The sequence below is a fragment of the Budorcas taxicolor genome, chromosome 23, assembly GCF_023091745.1.
Source record: "Budorcas taxicolor isolate Tak-1 chromosome 23, Takin1.1, whole genome shotgun sequence".
Lineage (NCBI taxonomy): Eukaryota > Metazoa > Chordata > Mammalia > Artiodactyla > Bovidae > Budorcas > Budorcas taxicolor.
In genome coordinates, this window is record NC_068932.1 from 18443291 (window position 1) to 18463376 (window position 20086).

General features: G+C 52.7%; 2 protein-coding genes across 2 annotated transcripts in view; both read left to right on the top strand.

Moving 5' to 3' along the window:
• The window catches only part of UBTD1 (ubiquitin domain containing 1), a 50984-nt gene extending 42642 nt beyond the window's left edge, over positions 1 to 8342 (top strand). Inside the window, exons 2-3 of the mRNA XM_052660919.1 lie at positions 5732 to 5959; positions 7292 to 8342. Of these exons, the coding sequence (XP_052516879.1) occupies positions 5732 to 5959; positions 7292 to 7677 (614 nt within the window). The 3' untranslated portion in view covers positions 7678 to 8342. The remainder of the gene's footprint in view (positions 1 to 5731; positions 5960 to 7291) is intronic.
• A 1763-nt stretch (positions 8343 to 10105) lies between these two features.
• ANKRD2 (ankyrin repeat domain 2) lies at positions 10106 to 19344 on the top strand. Its single transcript, XM_052660689.1, has 9 exons — positions 10106 to 10251; positions 13818 to 13919; positions 15199 to 15357; positions 15467 to 15574; positions 16064 to 16162; positions 16534 to 16632; positions 17446 to 17544; positions 17890 to 17988; positions 19047 to 19344. The coding sequence occupies exons 1-9, from the start codon at positions 10177 to 10179 to the stop codon at positions 19194 to 19196; spliced, it is 990 nt and encodes a 329-aa protein (XP_052516649.1). The 5' UTR covers positions 10106 to 10176; the 3' UTR covers positions 19197 to 19344.
• The last annotated feature ends 742 nt before the right edge of the window (positions 19345 to 20086 follow it).

Below are 20086 nucleotides of genomic sequence, written 5' to 3' on the forward strand. Positions count from 1 at the left end.
GCCAGGAAGCAGCCCCACTGTCCTTCCATGGGTTCTTGAGAACCCCCTCTTGTGTAGTTATTCTGAATTAAGCAGTGTGAATCTCACACACACACACATACACACATGCATGCACACACGCTCATAGAGGTAACTCCTGCTGCTGCTAAGTCACTTCAGTCGTGTCCGACTCTGTGTGACCCCATAGACAGCAGCCCACCAGGCTCCCCCGTCCCTGGGATTCTTCAGGCAAGAGCACTGGAGTGAGTTGCCATTTCCCTCTCCAATGCATGAAAGTAAAAAGTGAAAGTTGTGTCCGGCTCTTCGCAACCCCATGGACTGCAGCCTACCAGGCTCCTCCACCCATGGGACTTTCCAGGCAAGAGTACTGGAGTAGGGTGCCACAGCCTTATCCGAGAGGCACTCCAGCTCTATGCAAATTGTAAAGGACCTTTAATGTTCTCTCTCCCACTCTCCTTTCAGTACCCTCCCCTGGGGGTGATATATCACCAGACACCGTTCATTATCTGGCCAGACCACAGCGTCCACCATCATTATCCTCCCCTGACCCAGACATCGTGCCCTCTGTTTTCTTCTTTCTTTACCTTCTGAATCTGCTCTCAGCAGCGACTCTGGAGGCAATCTGTTGAACTTGCTGATGTTAGGGTGTAGATGAGCATGCCAGCTCCACTTCTGTTTTGCTGTGTTCAGTGTGGGGTTCATCAATCGGATTTGAGTGTGTACCCCAGCCTTACCCTCCAGCCCTGGTCCTGACACCGGTGGTGTTTCAGGCAACCCTGCAAGACCCCAGCTTTTGCCTCTACTGAGAAACTTACAATTCTCTTCTCAGTTCCCTGCCCACCACAATCACAGAAACCCAGCATTATCATGGGCATTTTGTCCCTCCCCAGACAAGCAGGTACCTTGATCTTTTGCTTTGTGATGTTTTTTAATCTCTCTTTTGTCAACTTCATGGGGGATAAGGACCATTTCTGTTACTCTGTCTTTGACCTGGAGCTTAACTAGGAGAGGTGGAGACATAAGTAGAGGCCTCTAGATGCTGCTGCTGCTGCTGCTGCTGAAACCAGCAAAGCCTGCCTGGCCCTGAACAGAGTCACCCAGAGCTGCCAGGAACTGAAATCCTAGAGGCCATGGTCCATTGGGTTCTCCAGTTCTCCACCACTCTCAAACCCTACCCCTTGGCATCCCAGACTCTTCCTACTTTTCTGTGGCTTCTCCTCGGAACTTTATGTACCCCTTATCCTTGTTAACAGCTTTCATTGTTAACAATTTTCATTAATCTTATTACTAAAGTATTAATGCTTATTGTTGGAAACTTGGAAAATAGAAGCAAAAAAAAAAAGAAAAAAATTGGTAACCACCAATCAGATAGAACCAAACATTTTTGTATAAGTCCTTCCAGTCTTTTAAATATATATATGTAATTTTACATATATTTTTAGAAATAAAAGCTGGAGCACAGAGCACTTGCTGTTCCCTAACCTGCGTCTCGCCGTATCAAGGACCTTTGCCCACACTGCTTAGCCTCCTTCTGCCCCATCATAGAGTGGCTGCCAGGGACGCACAGAAATGATGTGGCCTCTCTCCTGTGCACTGAGTTTATTTCTAGAAAACCAGTCTGAGCTAAACAGCTTTGTAGATGAATTTCTACCACACACTTGTGATTATTTTCTTTGAATATTTTCTTAGACACTAAGGACTTCCTTGGTAGCTCAGTTGGTAAAGAATTCACCTACAAAGCAGGAGACCCCAGTTCGATTCCTGGGTCCAGAAGATCCACTGGAGAAGGGATAGACTACCCACTCCAGTATTCTTGGGCTTCCCTTGCGGCTCAGCTGGTAAAGAATCCTCCTGCAGTGCGGGAGACCTGGGTTCAATCCCTGGGCTGGGAATATCCCCTGGAGAGAAGGGAAAGGCTACCCACTCCAGTATTCTGGCCTAAAGAATTCCATGGACTGTATAGCCCACATGGTCGCAAAGAGTCGGACACGACTGAGCCACTTTCACTTTAGAAACCAGATCACTGAGCCAAAGGGAAGCACACTTTTAAGTTCTTTTGAAACATAGCAAATGCCCTCCAGGAAGTTTGTATCAATTTGTACCACATATAAAAGTGTTCATAACCTTTCCATTGCCCAGTATTTTTAGTGATAAGACATTAGGGAAATGAAATTTAAAATACTAATCATCAGTTTGCTTCTATGTTTAGAGTAAAAGCTTTCTTTTCTGTTTTGTCTGTATCTCGTCTAACATTGTAAGCATTGGTGTTTAGGGATCCAGACATTTTTGTCACGTCTCTTACACCTGCTTCCCTTGGACCTGGAGAACTTTTCCTGGGTACTTTGTTGCTGTGTTTGATTCACTGCAAAGGGAGCCAGCCCCTGGCCCAGAGGCGCTGTGACTGCCCCCTGCTGGTGAAAAGGTGCAGTGCCGACTGAGAAGGCTGGGCTCCTGCTGCCCTTTCAACCCTCCCCCTTCCTACCACCGCCCCCCTATTCTAATATTTTCTAGTATTTTCAGTCTAAAAGGACCAGCGTGCAGGGTGAGGAACTTTTAAGCCTTTGTGTCTTGGGTGATGCAGATGCAGTTAATACCTGGGGAGGCTCACGGGTGTCGTGTCCATCCTGGGATGAGAAGTGTGTCTCTGACAGCACAGACAGGAAAGCATGCTGTTCTCTGCATGGAGGGGAGGGGACTCTGAGGGCCAGGTGTGCAAGCAAAGCCTCCTCCAGGCACGTGGGGCCTCCTCGGGTGACAGCTTTGGAAGGTGACACCATGGGGCTGTGTTTATATTAGAGTGAGATGAATGCATACGCAGTTACACTTCAGATATGCTGAGGTCATAACCTCAATTGTCAGGAACAAAATCAAAACCTGACCGTGTAAGTAAGGGTGGCAGGGGGTAGAGGATCTGAGCAGGAACAACAGATGTCCCAGACAAAGCCTAGTCTCTGTCTTCTTTAGGAAACCTCTTTCTTAGACCCAGATGCTCTCAATTTCGACAGTGCTGACAAAGCTTTCTCAACCCTCAGCAGATTAGGAGTGGCCCATTAGCTGGGCCTGACCTCTACCCAGAAGGAGGAGCACTTAGATAGAGACCAGGAAGAAGTGACTTCTGGCAAAGAGGAAGGAGACGGAAAAACTATAGAAATGCACTCAAGAAGTTAAAAGGTCCTGACATCTGGGTCCTTGGGTGGAGGGGCAGAAGCGCCATATGCGGGAGGTCCCAAGGGTATCGCTGCATAAAGCCTGTGAATCTGGAGGGATCAAAGCTCTTGTTAGGGAGACACCAGTGCTAAACGACCAAAGAGAAAAGGACTCAGTAATCATGAAGCAGGGGGATTTGATTGATCCAGGCAGAAACACCTCCAGGCCAAAACCCCACAACAAAACACATAAGCAATTCTGTCATCCTCTTTTTCTTTCTGCCTCCTTTCTGGCGTTCGTACTTAAGCCTTTGATCCACCTGGGCTTTGATTTTTGCGGCTGGTGTGAGGTAGGGATCCTGTTTCATGTTTTTCTATATGGAGAACCTGTAGTCCCCACACTGTCTATCAACAGCCCATTGTAAAGAAAAATCTCCAGTGTTTCCCCTCTGCTGCTCTCACAGAGTACTTCTGGTGATAGTTATGCGGGTGTTTTTCCCATGCCCTGTTCACATTTTTACGGCTCTCATTTCTTAAACTTGGTATTTCGTCCCTTGTGTTTGATAAGAGCCGTATCTGGGGGCTTTGTGCGTCTGGTTCTCTTGCCTGTTGTTTTTGCTGGCTCGGGCTCACACTGCCTTGTTTCTTTGTACGCTGTGATTTAAAAAAAACAAAAAACTATGACCTTATTATTTATTTTTCTTGGAACTTCATCTCGGGAATTCTTTGAGGCCTGGTTTGAAGTTGTTTGCCTACAAAGAGGATTTGCATTTCCTTGTGCTAAACCAGGAACACTTCAGATTAGACGTCTGGCATTAGAGTTTTCTGTCTGCACGGGGAGTGGCACGCCCACAGGAGGGCCGTGCGTGGATTCAGTGTGACCTGCGGTGGGACCTACACTCTGTCGTCACTTGCTTTGTGACTGCAGGCCAAGTCATTCGGTCTCTCTGCCTGGCCCACTATCTGTGAAATAGCAATAATAATACCTACCACCTAAAGCCATTGGAAGGGTGAAACCGGATGATGTATGTAGGTAAAGTGCTTCCACAAGTTTTCTTTCACACAGTTGGTAGACAGTGAATGTCTTCCTCTTCCCCTGAGGAACCCCTCTTCTGCTCCAGCCCAGGGGTCCTGCCCCAGCTTTAGTTCCCCATCTTTCCTAGGATCTGAGTTGTAACAGGAGCCGAGTGCTTTCGACCTCACCCGTGTGGCTCATTCTGCCTTCAGCTTTGAGATGACTGAGCTTCCTAAAGCCTTTGAGAGATGCTTCTGCCCTCAAGTCTTGACCTAGGTCCGGAGTTGTCTTGGGGGTCACTTGGGGCTGGGTAACAAGAATCGTGACATTTCACAGAATTGTTTTCTTCTTCCAGTGCTGCAGGGGTGTTTTGGTTGGTTGGTTACCATTCAGAAAACTTCTTTGTAACTTTATGGTGGAATATTAGTAACAAGACAGTATAAATGTTTATTATTTTTAGTCATGGGAATATACATGGACAGTAATATAAGTGTGAAATAAACAGCAGGTTGTGTATTGGCACAAAAACAGTTAAATCCTTTTCTATAACAAGGATTATTTTTAGCATAAATTGTTTTTTGTTTTTAAAACTCTATTTAGAACTCCAGCTCTACTGAGAAAGGTGAGGAAAGGGAGCTGAAAGGAAACATGTCTAAGTGTCAGCAGTGGTTGCTTCTTTTTTAAAAAAATCATATTTATTTATCTCTGGCTGTGCTGGGTCTTCGTTGCTGTGTGGGCTTTCTGTAGTTGCGGCGAGCAGGGGAAGCCCTCTTTAGTTGTGGCGGTCAGGCTTGCCCACTGCAGAGCCTGCGGGCGCTTAGGCTTCCGTGGTCGCAGCTCCTACCCTCTAGAACAGAGGCTCATTAGTTGTAGCCTGTTGGCTTAGTTGCTCCACAGCATGTGGGATCTTCTTGGATCAGGAACTGAACCCATGTCCCCTGCATTGGCAGGCAGGTTCTTTACTGGTGAGCCACCAGGGAAGCCCCAGCAATGGTCACTTCTAAATGGTGGGATTCTTGAGTAAGTTTTCTCCAATGGCAGCACGGTACAGACCGTGGTCAGAGAGTGACCTTCTGATTCAGAAAACCTGGCATTAAACTGGTACCTGTGGGGCTTTAGACCAATGACAGCAAGCTCTCTGGGTCTTACTTTCCCCATCTGTTGGGTTGTTTTGAGTCTAAAATGCCTAGCCTGTGATCTGGCACAAGCTGGGTCCGAAAATGGTCACAGTTGTTTTTTTGTTTTTTGACACAACTACATTTTTTCCAGATTTTTAAAATACTGAACACGTGCAATTTTATAATCAAAGAAAGAGAATAAAATTAAGACTTAACCAGCAGCAATAAAGGCAGTATATGCTTTGCTGACAAAAGGGGTTTTCACCCCCAGGTGGGGTTTGTGCAGTTTCCAGATTCTTCCCTGAGTCCAGGAAGGGGCCCAGAGACCCAAATGCTCAGGAACCACAGCAGTGAGGGCTGGGGAGGCTGGGCTGGGGAGGCTGGGCTGGGAGAGGGCGGACCGCAGTCCTGGCTTTTACACACGCAGAGCTTCTCCCTTCTGTCCTGCCCAGGACGCAACGAGCCCCTGAAGAAGGAGCGGCTGAAGTGGAAGAGCGACTACCCGATGACTGATGGCCAGCTGCGGAGCAAGAGGGATGAGTTCTGGGACACGGCGCCCGCCTTCGAGGGCCGCAAGGAGATCTGGGATGCCCTCAAGGCTGCTGCCTACGCGGCTGAGGCCAACGACCACGAGCTGGCTCAGGCCATCCTGGATGGAGCCAGCATCACCTTGCCCCATGGTCAGTGGGCGGGGCAGGGGCTATCTCCACCAGAGCAAGGGGGCTGTTGGTGGGAGAGAGCCAGTGGCCAGCCCCATGTCAGGCGCTTCCATGCAGGCTGTGGGTGGCAAGCGTGGCTAGTCATTTGTTCATTCAAGCAACCGTTACGAGCATAGACCACGAGCGGGACACCAAGAAAATGAGAACACAGTCCCTGCTTGCCTAGGGAGGGTGTGGAAAGACAGCACACCTCCAGGCAGTGTGATGCGAGCAAGTTAAAGATTACTTGGGGCCCTTTGGGATCCTAGCACACCTCAGGTACCAACCTTCTGTTGAGTAGTATTATATGCTGGGCACCGAGCTAGAAGCTTCTATTGCATCATTTCATTTAAGTTCATAACAGCCCCTGAGGCTGTGTAAAGCAGAGAATAACAGTGGAAACTATAGAGTCAGAAACTGGGTTTTAACCGTGTCTCTTTCCTAACTATGTTACCTTGAGCTTCTTGAATTTAAAGCCCAAGTGACTTATCAGTTATAAAGTGGGGATACCTACCTCATAGGATGGGTGTTAGGATTCAACAAGATACAGATAACATCATTTAGTCCAGTCTCAGCACGTAGTAGGTGCTTAAGATACAGGAAATATATTACTACGTGCAATACACTGTACCAGTAAGAAGATTGAAGCCCGCTAGGTATGAGTCATGAAGAGCAGGGCCTATACTATTTCAATCAGCCTTATAATGCCGGCACGTAGCACATATGCTCAGGAAGGGGTTGTTGAATGAACAAATGAAGAGTAGTTTGCTAGGGTTGAATGAGCCAGAACCTGGTGGAGCCAGAATGTCAGCCCAGGTCTTGCTGACTCTACCTCAGGCCCCCACCATCTGTATAAGGAAGACCTGACTGTGGGGTGGGTTTGAGGACTGTGGGGGGACCATGACGGGTATATTTGTCTGCTCAGTCTGCTATAGCAAAATACTGCAGACTGAGCGGCTCACTAAACAACAGAAATTTTGTCTGAGAAGCCCAAGATCAAAGTGGCAGCTGATTTGGGTTTTGGTGAGAAGTGTCTTCCTGGCTTGTAAATGCCACCTGCTCACTAAGTCCTCATCGTGGGAGGAGAGAGAGAGAGCTTTCTGGTAACTCTTCTTACAAGGGCACTAATCCCCCTGGATCAAGGCTCCACCTAAATGACCTCACTTAACCATAATTGCTCCCATATAGGCTCCTACCTCCAAATACAGTGGTGCTGAGGGTTAGGGCTTCAGTGTATGAATATGATGGAGGGGACACAAGTAAATCCATATCTGGGTCCCCAAGCCAACTCTGACCACCCTGCCTTTCCCACAGGCACCCTCTGTGAATGCTACGATGAGCTGGGCAATCGCTATCAACTCCCCATCTACTGCCTGTCGCCACCCGTGAACCTGCTTCTGGAGCACACCGAAGAGGAGAGCCTGGAGCCCCCTGAGCCCACCCCCAGCGTGCGGCGAGAGTTCCCGCTGAAGGTGCGCCTCTCCACGGGCAAGGACGTGAGGCTCAGTGCCAGCCTGCCCGACACGGTGGGGCAGCTCAAGAGGCAGCTGCACACCCAGGAGGGCATCGAGCCATCCTGGCAGCGATGGTTCTTCTCCGGAAAGCTGCTCACAGACCGCACGCGGCTCCAGGAAACCAAGATCCAGAAAGATTTTGTCATCCAGGTCATCATCAACCAGCCCCCGCCGCCCCAGGACTGAGGAGCCCATGGACCCCTGGGCAGAGAGGCCAGGGAGCTCTCTGCAGGGCCGAGAGGCCTCCCGCCTGGAGCACTAGGCCCCCCCACCCTGCCGCTGCCTTTGAGAGCTGTCCTGTTCTTCAGGGGCACCTCTTGTGTACGGCTGCTGGGCAAGCCCTGAGAGGACCCTGCTTCCCGGGGCCACCACGGGCCACCAGTGCACAGCACCCAGGAACCAGTGTGCTGCCACACACCAGCCTTGCCAACTTGGTCAGAGAAAAAGCAACCAGGGCCCTCCACTCGGTCTCTGTCTCCTGAGGCAGGTTCGAGCCAACGAGGGCCAGCCCGGAGGCCCCTGGAGCCCAGATCTGTCCTCTGGTGCTGATGGCTGTGCTCACTCCGGTTTTCTGCTCAGGGTCTGAAGCAGCTGCTGTCTCCCTCCCCTGACTCTGCCCTGGGCACAGGGCCAGTGCGCTGGAGGGGAGGAGACCATGCGTGAGCCCCAGGGGTCAGGAGCCTGAGGCTGGCCTCTGCCTCTCCCAGCCCCTGGCACAGTTGGCAGAGAGGAGGCAGTGGCTGGGCAGTGGTGGCCGGGGTCTGCACAGGGCCATCTCCTGGCTGTGACCCTGGCGGTGGGGGGTCTGCAGCCTGGTCATGGCCCCACGGCAGGTCCCTGTGTATAGACATATCTCCATATTTATCAATAAAGCCTTTTGCTCCTTCCTTCTTGCTTGCCTGGCGTTGACTCTAGGTTCTTGCGCAGCTCTGTGGAGCCTGGAGCCAGTTCAGGGGGGTGGAGCAGGTGGGTGTGCAGCCTGCCAGGCAGCTCCGGGCACCGCAGAGAGTATGGCGAAGCAAGCCGCGAACTGCTGGTGTTCAGGCCTGCGTTCTCGTGGGTCCTCAGGAAAACCCACGTAACCTCCGAGCCCGCTTTGATTATCTTTCAAGTGGAGGTGGTGCCACCTGCCCTGCCCCCTCCCTCCGTTGCTGGCAGGATTCAATGGGATAACGGACGTGAACTCACTTTGAAAGCCAAGGTGGCACCTCAGGCAGCATTAGTTAACCTGCTGCTCTGCTCCTGCAGCTCAAGGGTGCTGGCTTCCCTCTCCAGTCCGTGAGCCAGGCCCTTGGGACTGGGGGATGTGCAGTGTCCTGGAGAGAGTACCCTCGGTGACATGACAGTGAAATCTCTGACAACATTCCAATGATGAGCCTGTGTTGGCTTGCCACCAAGAGAAGCAGAGGGCAGAAGGAGCCAGGTCTTGTGCTTCCTTAAGGGAGAGCGTGCAGGTAAGCAGAGAGGGGCATCTTAGATAAGGTTGTTTGGCTTAGGGCAAGCCACGTGAGTATTGCGGAAGCACAGGGCTGTGGCGTCTTTGGTTCTCTGGTAGGTTAAACCTGGGTTGTGGTGACCCAGGGCTTGCTCCCACAGATCCAGGTGTGGAACTCAGCGAAGCAGGTCTGCCCTTCTCCAGTTGGGAGTAGTTTTCTTTCTCAGTGAGCATAACCACCAGTCAGGGCAGCCTGACGGAAACCAGGGAGGGAAGTATGATCAGCCAGAGCTGATGTCCTTGTCAGCAGGGCTTAGCCCTGCATTCTGGCCCTTTTGGTGGCTTCTTTTGAAGCAAGACTCTGTAAGTCCCCCAGAGGTCCCCTGAGACAGACAGACAGGTGAGGTTTCTCAGGGACTCATGGGTTTCCCAGGCGGCGCAGTGGCGAAGAATCCGCCTACCAATGCAGGAGACACGAAAGTTGAGGGTTCGATCCCTTGGAGAAGGATATGGCAACCCTCTGCAGTATTCTTGCTGCGAAGATTTCTTGGACTAAGGAACCTGGCGGGCTACAGTCCATGGGGTCGGAAAGAGTTGAACGCAACTGAGCACACAAGCATAGCATGGACTTGCAGCCAAATGCAGCGATGCTTCACTAGGGGGCGCTCTGGGACGCCAGAGACGCAAAGATCTGCGAGAGATACAGGCAGAGGGAGGCAACTCCCCTTCTCCCCACACCCCATCCAGCACTGCAGCCCAGAGGAGACGCTGTCTGCGCCTCCCCAGAGCCAGCGAGCCTGTTCTCAGACAGCCTGGGAATGTAGGCCTATCTTGGGTTTCCACATTTGGGTCCCCACACTGGGACTGGCTGGGCAGGATTTCTAGGCATCCAGCAGGTGGCACTGCCATCAGAGCTAAGAGCAGCCAGGGGTCCTTGGAGCAGCCTGGCTGCCCTGGCTGAGGCCCAGCTGGGCCTGAGCACTCAGGACAGGCGCCAGGCAGGCTCCTTCCTGCAATCCCCACTGTCAAGGCACTGGGCCTTCCAACTCTAATAGGCCAGGGGCTCGGGGTTGCAACTGTCCCATCCTTCCCCCTGCACTCTGGGGCTGCCTGGGGTGAAGGTGACAGGTGGGGGAGGCAGGTGGAGAATTGGGCCAGTGAGCTCATGACAAAAGCGCCTAGCAGGGCGGGGGTGGTGGCCCTGGTATATAAAGCCCCTGGGGCCTGCCGAGGCGGGTTGCAACGGCACCATGGCAGACTCTGAGGAGGTGCAGCGGGCCACGGCGCTTATTGAGGAGCGGCTGGCACAGGAGGAGGAGAATGAGGTAGGGCTGAGGTGGAGGGCCAAGGGGGTTCTGGGGACACCCAGCTCTGCTGTGAAGGGAAGGCAGAACCCGGCTGCCATACCTGGCAGGAAGGAAGACAGGTGTCCTCAAGGGCCCAGTTGGTGCTATTCCAGGGTGCTCCTGAGAGGGCGTTGTTGGTAGTGGGAAATGAAGGCTTTAGCCCCCAGATCTTGAGAGACAAGTGGTGAGCCAAGCTGGGTTCCCCGAGACCCTGTCTGCTCACTTGGGCCTTGAGAAGACGGGCTAAGCTACACAGAGCAGGACAGCCAGGATGTGGCCTGGGAGTGCGGGGCCCCGAGATCCCCCAGCTGCTGGGTGGGAGGCTGGGACAAAAGAAACTCCAGTGTTTGGTCCCTGAAGAAGGATAAAGACTGGGAGCAGAGTGAGGAAGGGATGCTGGCAAAGGAAACATGGGTTTTCTAGGACCATCAGCCACACCAGGGGAGGCTTCTGAGCACAGAGGCTCTGGACAGTTGCATTTTCTGTGGAATAAAGAAGCAAGGGAGGAAGGTGTGGGCTGGTCCCACTGTTCATTTGATGGAAACGAATACTTGACCTGGGGTTTCTCTGCCAAGCGCTGATGCTGGGAGGAATGAGGGGCTCAGTAAGGTCAGCCCCTGCCTCTCCCTTACCAACCCTGTGTTCATTTTAGCTGACATTTGTCAGGCACACAGTCAACTCAGAAATTGTTGGCAGAGTGGAGACGGTGAAATAGAGGTGTGACTCAGAATGAAGGAGCACAGAACGTGGGTGATCACGTTGACCACGGACCCTCTTGAGGACTTCTCTGCGGACAGGAGGGCACTGAGTCAGGCCTTCAGGGATGGCGAGTGGTGATCAGGATGGGGAGGGTATTCCAAGCTGAGGAAACCGCAGGTGCTAATTTCTAGGTGTGGAAATGTGACGTCAGGAGGGAGTCTGGCAGTAGGGGCTGAGGCTGGGAAGGCAGGCAGGGCACAAACCAGCAGGCAAGGGCCACATGAAAGATCCTCCATGGCAGTGGGAAGCCACTGCATGTTGTTGAGTGAGGCACAATGGTGCCATCTGACCTGTTTTAGGAAGGCATCTCTGACAGCCCTGAGAAAAACTTGGAGGGGGAGAGACTAGCCCTACCAGGAATGGGAGGGAGGAGATAAACTCGTTTAGAGGTTGTGTGTGTGTGTGTGTGTGTGTGCACTCAGCCGCTCAGTCATGTCTGTTTCTTTGAGACCCCATGGACTGTTGCCCACCAGGCTCCTCTGTCCATGGAATTTCCCAGGCAGGAATACTGGAGTGGGTTGCCATTTCCTCCTCCAGGGTATCTTCCCAAGCCAGGAATTGAACCTGGGTCTCCAGCATCTCCTATAGACCTCATTCATAAAAGGAAAAGTGAATGGGAGTGAGGAAGAGGGGAGGGTCAGGACTCCGGTGGAAGAAGACACGAGGCCTAGGGAAGGGAGGGCAGGTTTGTCTTAGAAGAGCTTGGACTGAGCCCACTGAGTCCCAGTCGGGGCATCCCTGGATCTCCAGGAATGCCATTTCTCACTCCCCCAAGGGCATGAGCACCAGGGCCAGGCAGGTGAGTCATGCTGCTGGACCATTTCTGGAATGCTGCCACTGGACACAGAGATCTTCAGCAAGAGGACAGGGAGCAGTCCTCATCCATTCATTCATCCAGTAAATATAGCGGCAAAGCTGTCAGGACTGTGCGTGCCCACAGAGCCAGCCTTGCCACCAGTGCCTCCTCCGTGCCACCCACTGTGCTGCAAGTGGGCGGGCATGCTCTCATTTCATCTATGCAACCACCTATGAAGTAAGGCGGGAGTTTTGTAGTGTTGTGTTTCATCGACGAACATCCAATTCAGGAAACATTTCTTGAGCACCTGCTGCATGCCAGTCCAGAGAGGCAAATCCGAAGCGAGGGGCTCTGCAGTCTGAGTAAGGCACGGGTGAGCAGTAGAGACCCAGTTGTTCCCACCAGGCCCCAGCCCAGCAGCATTCTTAGAGGAGAGCTTCCTGTCCAGCCTGCACCCCTTTCTTGGGGTGGGTGGGGAAGGAGGACCTCGGACACCAGCCCAAGGACTGGGGCTCTTCGATGGGGACTTTACTGGGCTAGGTCATCACTGAAGACTTGGAGTATGAAGAGCTGATGAGCCTGCCTGCCATCATCCATGAACTCATTCATTCATTTACTCTCCAAAAACTTGCTGAGCACCTACTGTGTGCTAGCCTCTGTCACAGGTGCTAGGGTTGCCAAGATGATTAAGACCAACCCATCCTCTAGATGCTTCAGGGGCTGGCCAAGATCCCACATGCAGTAGTAGCTGAAGCTCTAGGCAATCCCTCGTCCCCTGGTAAAGATGCAGTGTTTCAAGCGAGGCCAGTCCTGGGGCGACCTCAAACCATGTATACTTCATATGGAAGGGAGGCGCCAGTGGACTACAGAACATCTGGGAAAAAAGCCCTGGAAAATCAGCCCTCAAATAACCCTTGAAGAGTATAACCCTTGGAGTGCAAAAGGCAGCTGAGAACTCTGGAAGAGGGAGTCATTCCTCCCCAGCTGCCACCTGGACTTAGCACCCTCCAGCCTGAGTGAATATCCTGGCAAGGTGGGGACTTCAGAGGTAGGGGGCCCGCGCTTCATAAAGAGTGTTTTCCTTTAGAACAGAGGAGGAGGTGATCAGGAAGTAGTCCAGGCAAGTAGGAGCTACAAATGGGGAGGAGACCTTGACAGAGTTTCCACCCTGTATTATTACAATGAGAAGGTTAATACTTGGGGGCTTCCCTGGTGGCTCAGATGGTAAAGAATCCACCTGCTATGCAGGAGACTTGGGTTCGATCCCTGGGTCAGGAAGATTCCCTGGAGAAGGGAATCAGTATTCTTGCCTGGAGAATCCCACGGACAGAGGAGCCTGGCAGGCTACAGTCCACAGCGTCACGAAGAGTCAGACATGACTGAGCAGCTAACACACACCCAAGGTTAATACTTAGAGTTCACTTCAAGCTGAGAGCTGGAGAGCTGCAGGTCCTACCCCTCAGATATCCTGAGAGCAACAGTTTCCATGCCCTAGGATTTCACAGATCAGTAAAACCTGAGGGCAAGAAGTGGGTAGCTGACAGAGTTCCCAAAGTTGTACATTGTCAAATAAGCCCATTAAAAAATACTCATCATTTATCACAGTTATTTTATCAAAGTGAATTTTAAATGTCCCTAAACCTAACCCCCAAATAAATATTATAATAATATTGAATATATTTAATTTCATGAAAACGCATTCTGCTAGCCCTTAATCCTATTTTGCTGGAGACCCAGGGCGGTCAATAGGCAGGTGTGTGAACTGGAGTTGGGGTTGAGGCTGAGTTGGGGAGCCCAGCTCTGAGGTGAGGAGCGCAGCTCTGACCTGGGCCTCTCCTGGACCAGACAGGAGTGGAGCAGGTGAAGGGCTGTGAGGTCACACAGGAGGAAGACTTCTGGGGGTGTCCTTGAATTAGTTGTGGGGGAGGCTGTCAGGTCCCCTAGGCACAGCAGGCAGATCCCAGAACCTGTCCTCTCCCTGGTTCCCCAGAAACTCCGAGGAACCACCCATCAGAAGTTGCCCATGGAGATGCTGGTGTTGGAGGATGAGAAGCACCATAGGCCTGAGAGTCCGTCCTTACAAAAGGTTAAGGTAAGTGCTCGGAGAAGCCAGTGTCTGCCCTCAGCAGAGAGGCCAGGCAGTTACAGTCTTGCTCCTCCTAATATAGTCCATGAACCTGCAGCGCAGCACCGCAGGGAGGTGTGAGCGATGCAGCCTCCTGGCCCCACCCCACACTTGGAAGGGGAATATGCCACCCCCAAATATATCACTTTGGTATTCTGATTATTTTAAAAAGTCGTTTGAGAAAAAGCCAGTGCAAGAAGAAATACACTGACCTTCCTTTGCTCCCCAGAAAGCAGGAGATAAATCTCCCATGTGAAGTTACCCTTCTCCTATCAGGAAAGTAGAGAGCTTCCTTATCACCAAATATCAGGAATTCAGGGCTGAGAAGGCTGTATAAACAAAACTTGTTGTTTCTTCACTAATTAGCTCCTCCAAATCCAAACGCCTTTGTCTTTTCAGTGCTTCACGAATGTATTGTTTCCTCGCCTAAAAGGTATAAAAGCTGCCTGCTTCAGTCACTTCTTCGAGTCTCATATTTTTATGGACTACCATACACATGAAATTAAATTTGTTTCTCCTATTAATCAGTCTCACATCAATTTAATTATTCCACCAGCCAAAGAACTTAGAAGTGAAAAAGGGCGGGGTGGTGGTGGTAAAGTCTTCCTCTGCACACCTGCTGAGTCAGAATCTGCAGGTGTCCAGGATCCCAGGGGATCACTTTGGAAGCGGCAGTGATGAGGCTGCCATACAACAGGGCGTGTGGTAATAGGATGCGGGGAGGTTGTGTGTGCTGATAGGAGAGATCTCCATGCTGCTCACAGAAAAGCAGTTTCCAGACCACAACGTGGAGGGTGATCCTGTCGGAAAGGGCATCAGCTGAGCTGTGATAGAAGTTACCTCTGGGAGAGAAGGGCTTTCGTGTTTCTGTATTATTTTTATGACTAGAGAGAGGGGTGGAGGGAGGGAGAGAGGCGGAGAATTGCACGGAAAGATGAGATTCAGGAGCCGGTTCTGGAGGCCTGGGCTAAGAACTGCCCTTGAGATTTCCTCATCAACCCCCCAGCCTATGTGGAGCCTTGAAACTGGGCAACTCCCAGCCAGCCCCCTCAGGCCTGCCTGGTCCCTCGATCTGAGGCATCTGTGTCAGTTTCATTGGGCTTCACCTAGTCCTGGGCGGCAGTTAGATCTGGATTCTTTCTTCCTTGAGAGGAGCTCCCTGTCCTCCACCTCCGGCTCAGCTCAGAGGTCCCCAAGCCCCACACTCCGTGCCCCAGTGTGGAGTTGACGGGCTATCCCCACGCAGGGCCAAGAGCGCGTGCGGAAGACATCTCTAGACCTGCGGAGGGAGATCATCGACGTGGGCGGCATCCAGAACCTCATCCAGCTGCGCAAAATACGCAAGCAGAAGAAACGGGAAGCCCTGGCCGCCTCCCAGGAGCCACCTCCAGAGCCGGAGGAGATCGTAAGCGTTCCAGGGAGGACACTTGTGTGGAAAAGGGGAGCCGGTGGAGGGGAGGATGGTGCGGATCACCTCGGGGCGGCCCCCCCATGACTGCATTCACGCCCTCCAGACGGGCCCTGTGGACGAGGAGACATTCCTGAAAGCTGCGGTGGAGGGGAAGATGAAGGTCATCGAGAAGTTCCTGGCGGATGGAGGTTCCCCTGACACCTGCGATCAGGTGATGTTCTTTCCGGGCCCTGCACCTGTACCAGGCTCCTCTTAGAGCTGCGCCTTGTGAATTGAGAACAGGCATCGGTGTCCTTTGAGAGGGGGCCCCTCAGAAGATTTGGGATGCTCCCTTCCCTTCCCCACACAAGTCTCTAAGGAGACGCTTTCCAGCTTGAACCACCTCCAGAGTAATACATACCTGGATATTTAGGGGGAAAAGAGGAGGGAATCAAATACAGAGTTGAAGACCACGAGAAATGGGCTGGAATCCCACCTGCACCATGCCCTGGTTCAGCTTGTGTGCTTGGGGGGCAGTGAGAAGGTCCCCAGTGCATAGGAGGCCTCCAAGGCTGGTCCCACAGAGCATGAAGGAGCTGGCAGAATGTGGACCATATGGGGGCCCAGCACAGGGGTCAGAATCAGGCTGGGATAAGCCCTGGTCTCAACCTGGGTGGATGATGAGGACAGGCTGGGGCCCTGACTGTTTCTCTGGGGACAGTTTCGCCGTACTGCCCTGCACCGAGCTTCCCTGGAGGGCCACATGGAGATCCTTGAGAAGCTTCTGGAGAGTGGGGCCACTGTGGATTTCCAGGACCGGGTGAGCAAGAGGGCAGGTGTTGTGTGAGGGGCAGGAGGTAGGTCCAGCACTAATAGACTCCCTGTCCCTGCAGACCTCCCACCTGGGACATAAACAAACTGCCTCGGGGCCAGGCCCCACCGCTAGTGTGTTGTGTGAACTTGTGTGAGCACCACCTCCTCCCCAAGCCTTGTCTGTAAATCTGGCCTGGACTAATGGACCCGCCGAGGGTTCTCCGGCTCTACTCCACCCGCTGCCCAGCCACTGGAGTGTCACTGTCCTTCCCCGGACCCTTCCCCTGGATATCTCCCTGCCCTCTTGGCTGGGGTCCTTTCCCCGAGGGCACGCTCTTCCCTGAAGCTCTGCAATGAGGCTCCATCCTTCCTTCCTAGCTGGACTGCACAGCCATGCACTGGGCCTGTCGTGGGGGCCACTTGGAGGTGGTGAGACTCCTGCAGAGCCGAGGAGCAGACAGCAATGTGCGGGATAAGGTGAGGCAATAATGCTCACAGATGTCGGGGTGGCAGAGTGGAGGGGAGGGAAGCAGAGGGCAGAAAAGCAGAAAGCAGGTGGCTAGTGAGCTAGTTTGGTTTCTGGGGTGCCTTAGAGCCTGGGGATAGGTCTTGCCATCAGCAGCAAATCCTTGGAGACCACCATCTGGGAATGGGAGCAGGAAGAGCAGAGGAAATCCACTATCTTGGTGACTTTAGGACCATGCAAAAGATGCAGGATTTGTTCACCCCTGCAGTCATTCATTATCCTTCTGTTTGTCCATCCACCCAGCCAGCCAGCCAGCCAGCCAGCCACGGATTCATTCATCTGTTCACTTTCTTATCCATCCACCGTTTTGAATTCACTCAATCCTTTGTATGTAACCTTGAACAAGTGATGGCCTTTGAGCCTGTGTTGCTCATCTATGAAACATCTTTGCAGAGTTCTTATATGTATTGGATGGGGAAATGTATGTCACGTAGTTATTTATTTAACCTAAGACTGATGTTTTGTAAGCTTTTGCTGTGTATGTCACGTAGTCATCTCTTGATAAATGGCATCTATTATAATTGTTTAAAAGGGCAGAGGAGGGAGCAGTTGTTCACATCTGAGTGAGAGGGGAATCATAGAAGGCATCCCAGAAGAGGTGGCAGGTAATGCCTTAGAGTTAGACCATCAGATAGGATGATGGGAAATTACAGAGCTCCCTCCCCCTCCTTGGGAGAAGGCTGGAGTTGACAGCCCCTCCACCCTCAGAGGCACACCAGAGCCCAGGTCCCTTCAGCCAGCATGTTCTACTTCCTCCCACCCAGCTGCTGAGCACCCCCCTGCATGTGGCAGTCCGGACGGGGCAGGTGGAGATCGTGGAACATTTTCTATCCCTGGGCCTGGACATCAACGCCAAAGACAGAGTGAGTGTCTGGGTTCCCTCCTGCCCAGCCCTGCAGGGGTTCCCTGTGCCCTCCGAGGGCCCCCTGTGCCCCCGAGCGCTCCCTGTGCCCCGAGCACTCCCTGTGCCCCCAGCACTCCCTGTGCCCCCGAGCGCTCCCGGTGCCCCGAGTGCTCCCTGTGCCCTGCGGGCTCCCTGTGCCCCCGAGCGCTCCCTGTGCCCCTGAGCGCTTCCTGTGCCCCGAGCGCTCCCGGTGCCCCGAGTGCTCCCTGTGTCCCTGAGTGCTCCCTGTGCCCCCAGTGCTCCCTGTGCCCCAAGGGCTCCTGCGTGCTCCCGTGGACCATGCTGAGTGTCACATTGGTTCTAGGAAGGGGACAGCGCCCTGCATGACGCTGTGAGGCTCAATCGCTACAAAATCATCAAACTGCTGCTCCTGCATGGGGCTGACATGATGAGCAAGAACCTGGTAAGTTCCCTCCCTCCCTGATTCAGTAAACAGGGTGCACTGGTTTCCCAAGCCCTGTCCCAGGCACTTGGAGGAAAGACACAACTGAGCAAGACTTGGCCGGCCTGCTCTCGAGACACTGTCACAGTGGAGGGCTTCTCCGGGCCCCTGGGGATTGGGGCCCCCCTCAGCTTCCCAACTCTCTATGCTTTTCTACATCCAGAAAATCTAAGTGCAGAAAACAGCCAGGAGGGTAAGAGGACTTCCCAAAGCCCCCCCGAATAGAACACAGGGGGTCCTAAAGTCCAGGCTCAGGGAGGCCAGAGTTGTGGAGAAACAGAGCTGAAAGGAACCTAAGAACTTGGTACAATCATTCCTAGCACCCTGTATTGGCTCCTGTGGTCCCCTAGTTTCTTTAGGATCCTATGTCCCCTCGTCCAAGCTCTTCTCTGGGACCTAGAGCAATCACAAAAGGGAGGAGAATTGAGTAAGGGGGCATCATGACTCAAGAAAGGCTGGCAGGAGGGGGCACAGTGCAACATAGGGGTAGGAGATTAACAGGTACCAACTATTATGTATAAAATAAGCTACAAGGATATATTTGCAACAAGGGAATATAACCAATATTTTATAATAACTATAAGTGGGGTATAACCTTTAAAATTGTGAATCACGATATTGTACACCTGTAACTTATGTAATATTTTACATCAACTATACTTCATTAAAAAAAAAAAAAGAAGCTAGCTATATGAAAGAAAAGAGGAAGGTTGAGGGGATGGTGGGAAAATCAGGAAGATGAGGGGAAGGCGTAAATGAGGACTTAACCTGGGCATTACTCACATTTTGAAATGGAAATTTTCTGTTGTGGAGGGAGTCCTGTGCATTATAGGATGTTTGAGCAGCATCCCTGGCCTCTACTCAAGATGCCAGAAGTACCCCCGACCCCCAAGTTGTCATAACTAAAGATGCCTCCAGACATTGCCAGTTGCTCCCAGCTGGAGGCCACAGGTATAGGTGAAGCACCTTTCTGGGACAGACTTCTCAACAATGACCAGATCTCCTCTTGGTTCCCCCAGGCAGGAAAGACCCCCACGGACCTGGTGCAGCTGTGGCAAGCCGACACCCGGCACGCTCTGGAGAACCCTGAGCCGGGGTCAGAGCAGAATGGACTGGAGGGGTCCACCGAGAGTGGGCGGGAGACCCCCCAGCCTGTGGCAGCTGAGTAAACGCCTGTCCCAGCCTACCAGGCACCTGGCCTGTTCCCCTGCATACAGCCTGAGGGTCATAAAAATGGCCGTCAGAGCTGAGGACACCATTCCTCTGCATACACCCCAGGAGCACCCACAAGCTACTGAAATTAAAAAAAAAAAGTCATTTTTGCTATGTGTGATATTTGTTCTATTTGTGCCTGAAATATTTAGGAATGAAGGAAGACTGGGAGCAAGGATGGGCGCAGGCGAGAGGGGAACTTGGAGCCTTTCCACCCTCCTACCCGAGGCCTCTCCTTGCCTCTTCCCTCTCACCCCACTTCCTAAGACCCAGCGTGGATCAGCTGTGCAATGCACTCTTCCTGGGTCCCCCTCATGGTGACAGCTTTCCAGTGGGGCTGTGTACACCCAGTGCAGGCCTGTCATGTGGCAGGCTTGGCAGGAGGAGCTTGGCAGGGGTGTGGGGCAGTCAAGGGGCGGCAGATCCCAGGCAGCTTCTCATCCCGCTGGCAGCACCTCCCACAGGGCCGGGCCGGGCTCAGCCAGTCAGCTCAGCCAACCTCGAAACTGCCAAGCAGAAGACAGGAAGCCAGCCTGGCTCCTGGCTTTGGGGCTGGGAACTGTGGGAGGAGGGCCCAGGCCCCACTGGAGGCAACCTTTAGTGTCAAGACCCCAGGAACCAGTCCTCTGTCTGGCTACAGAGACACAGGCTTGTGGCATTTCTCCAGAGGCTCTCTGGGGGGAGGGAGGACCTCCCTGGAACCATAGGCCTAGCCTCTGACCCTGGAAACACCCAGCCTGGGCCTGCCTAAGGGCCAACAAGTCAGGGCAGGGGGCAGCAAATTTTTAACTCAGAACGTTGATCATTAACAGGGGTAGGAAAGAGTCCAAACCCAGCATCCCTCAAG

Bases quoted from the DNA above. Each gene is read 5' to 3' on its own strand.
- ANKRD2 (XM_052660689.1), top strand. From the start codon at position 10,177: ATGGCAGACTCTGAGGAGGTGCAGCGGGCCACGGCGCTTATTGAGGAG. The intron at 13,920-15,198 runs GTAAGTGCTCGG...ATCCCCACGCAG, and splicing joins CGTCCTTACAAAAGGTTAAG to GGCCAAGAGCGCGTGCGGAA. The intron at 17,545-17,889 runs GTGAGTGTCTGG...CATTGGTTCTAG, and splicing joins ACATCAACGCCAAAGACAGA to GAAGGGGACAGCGCCCTGCA.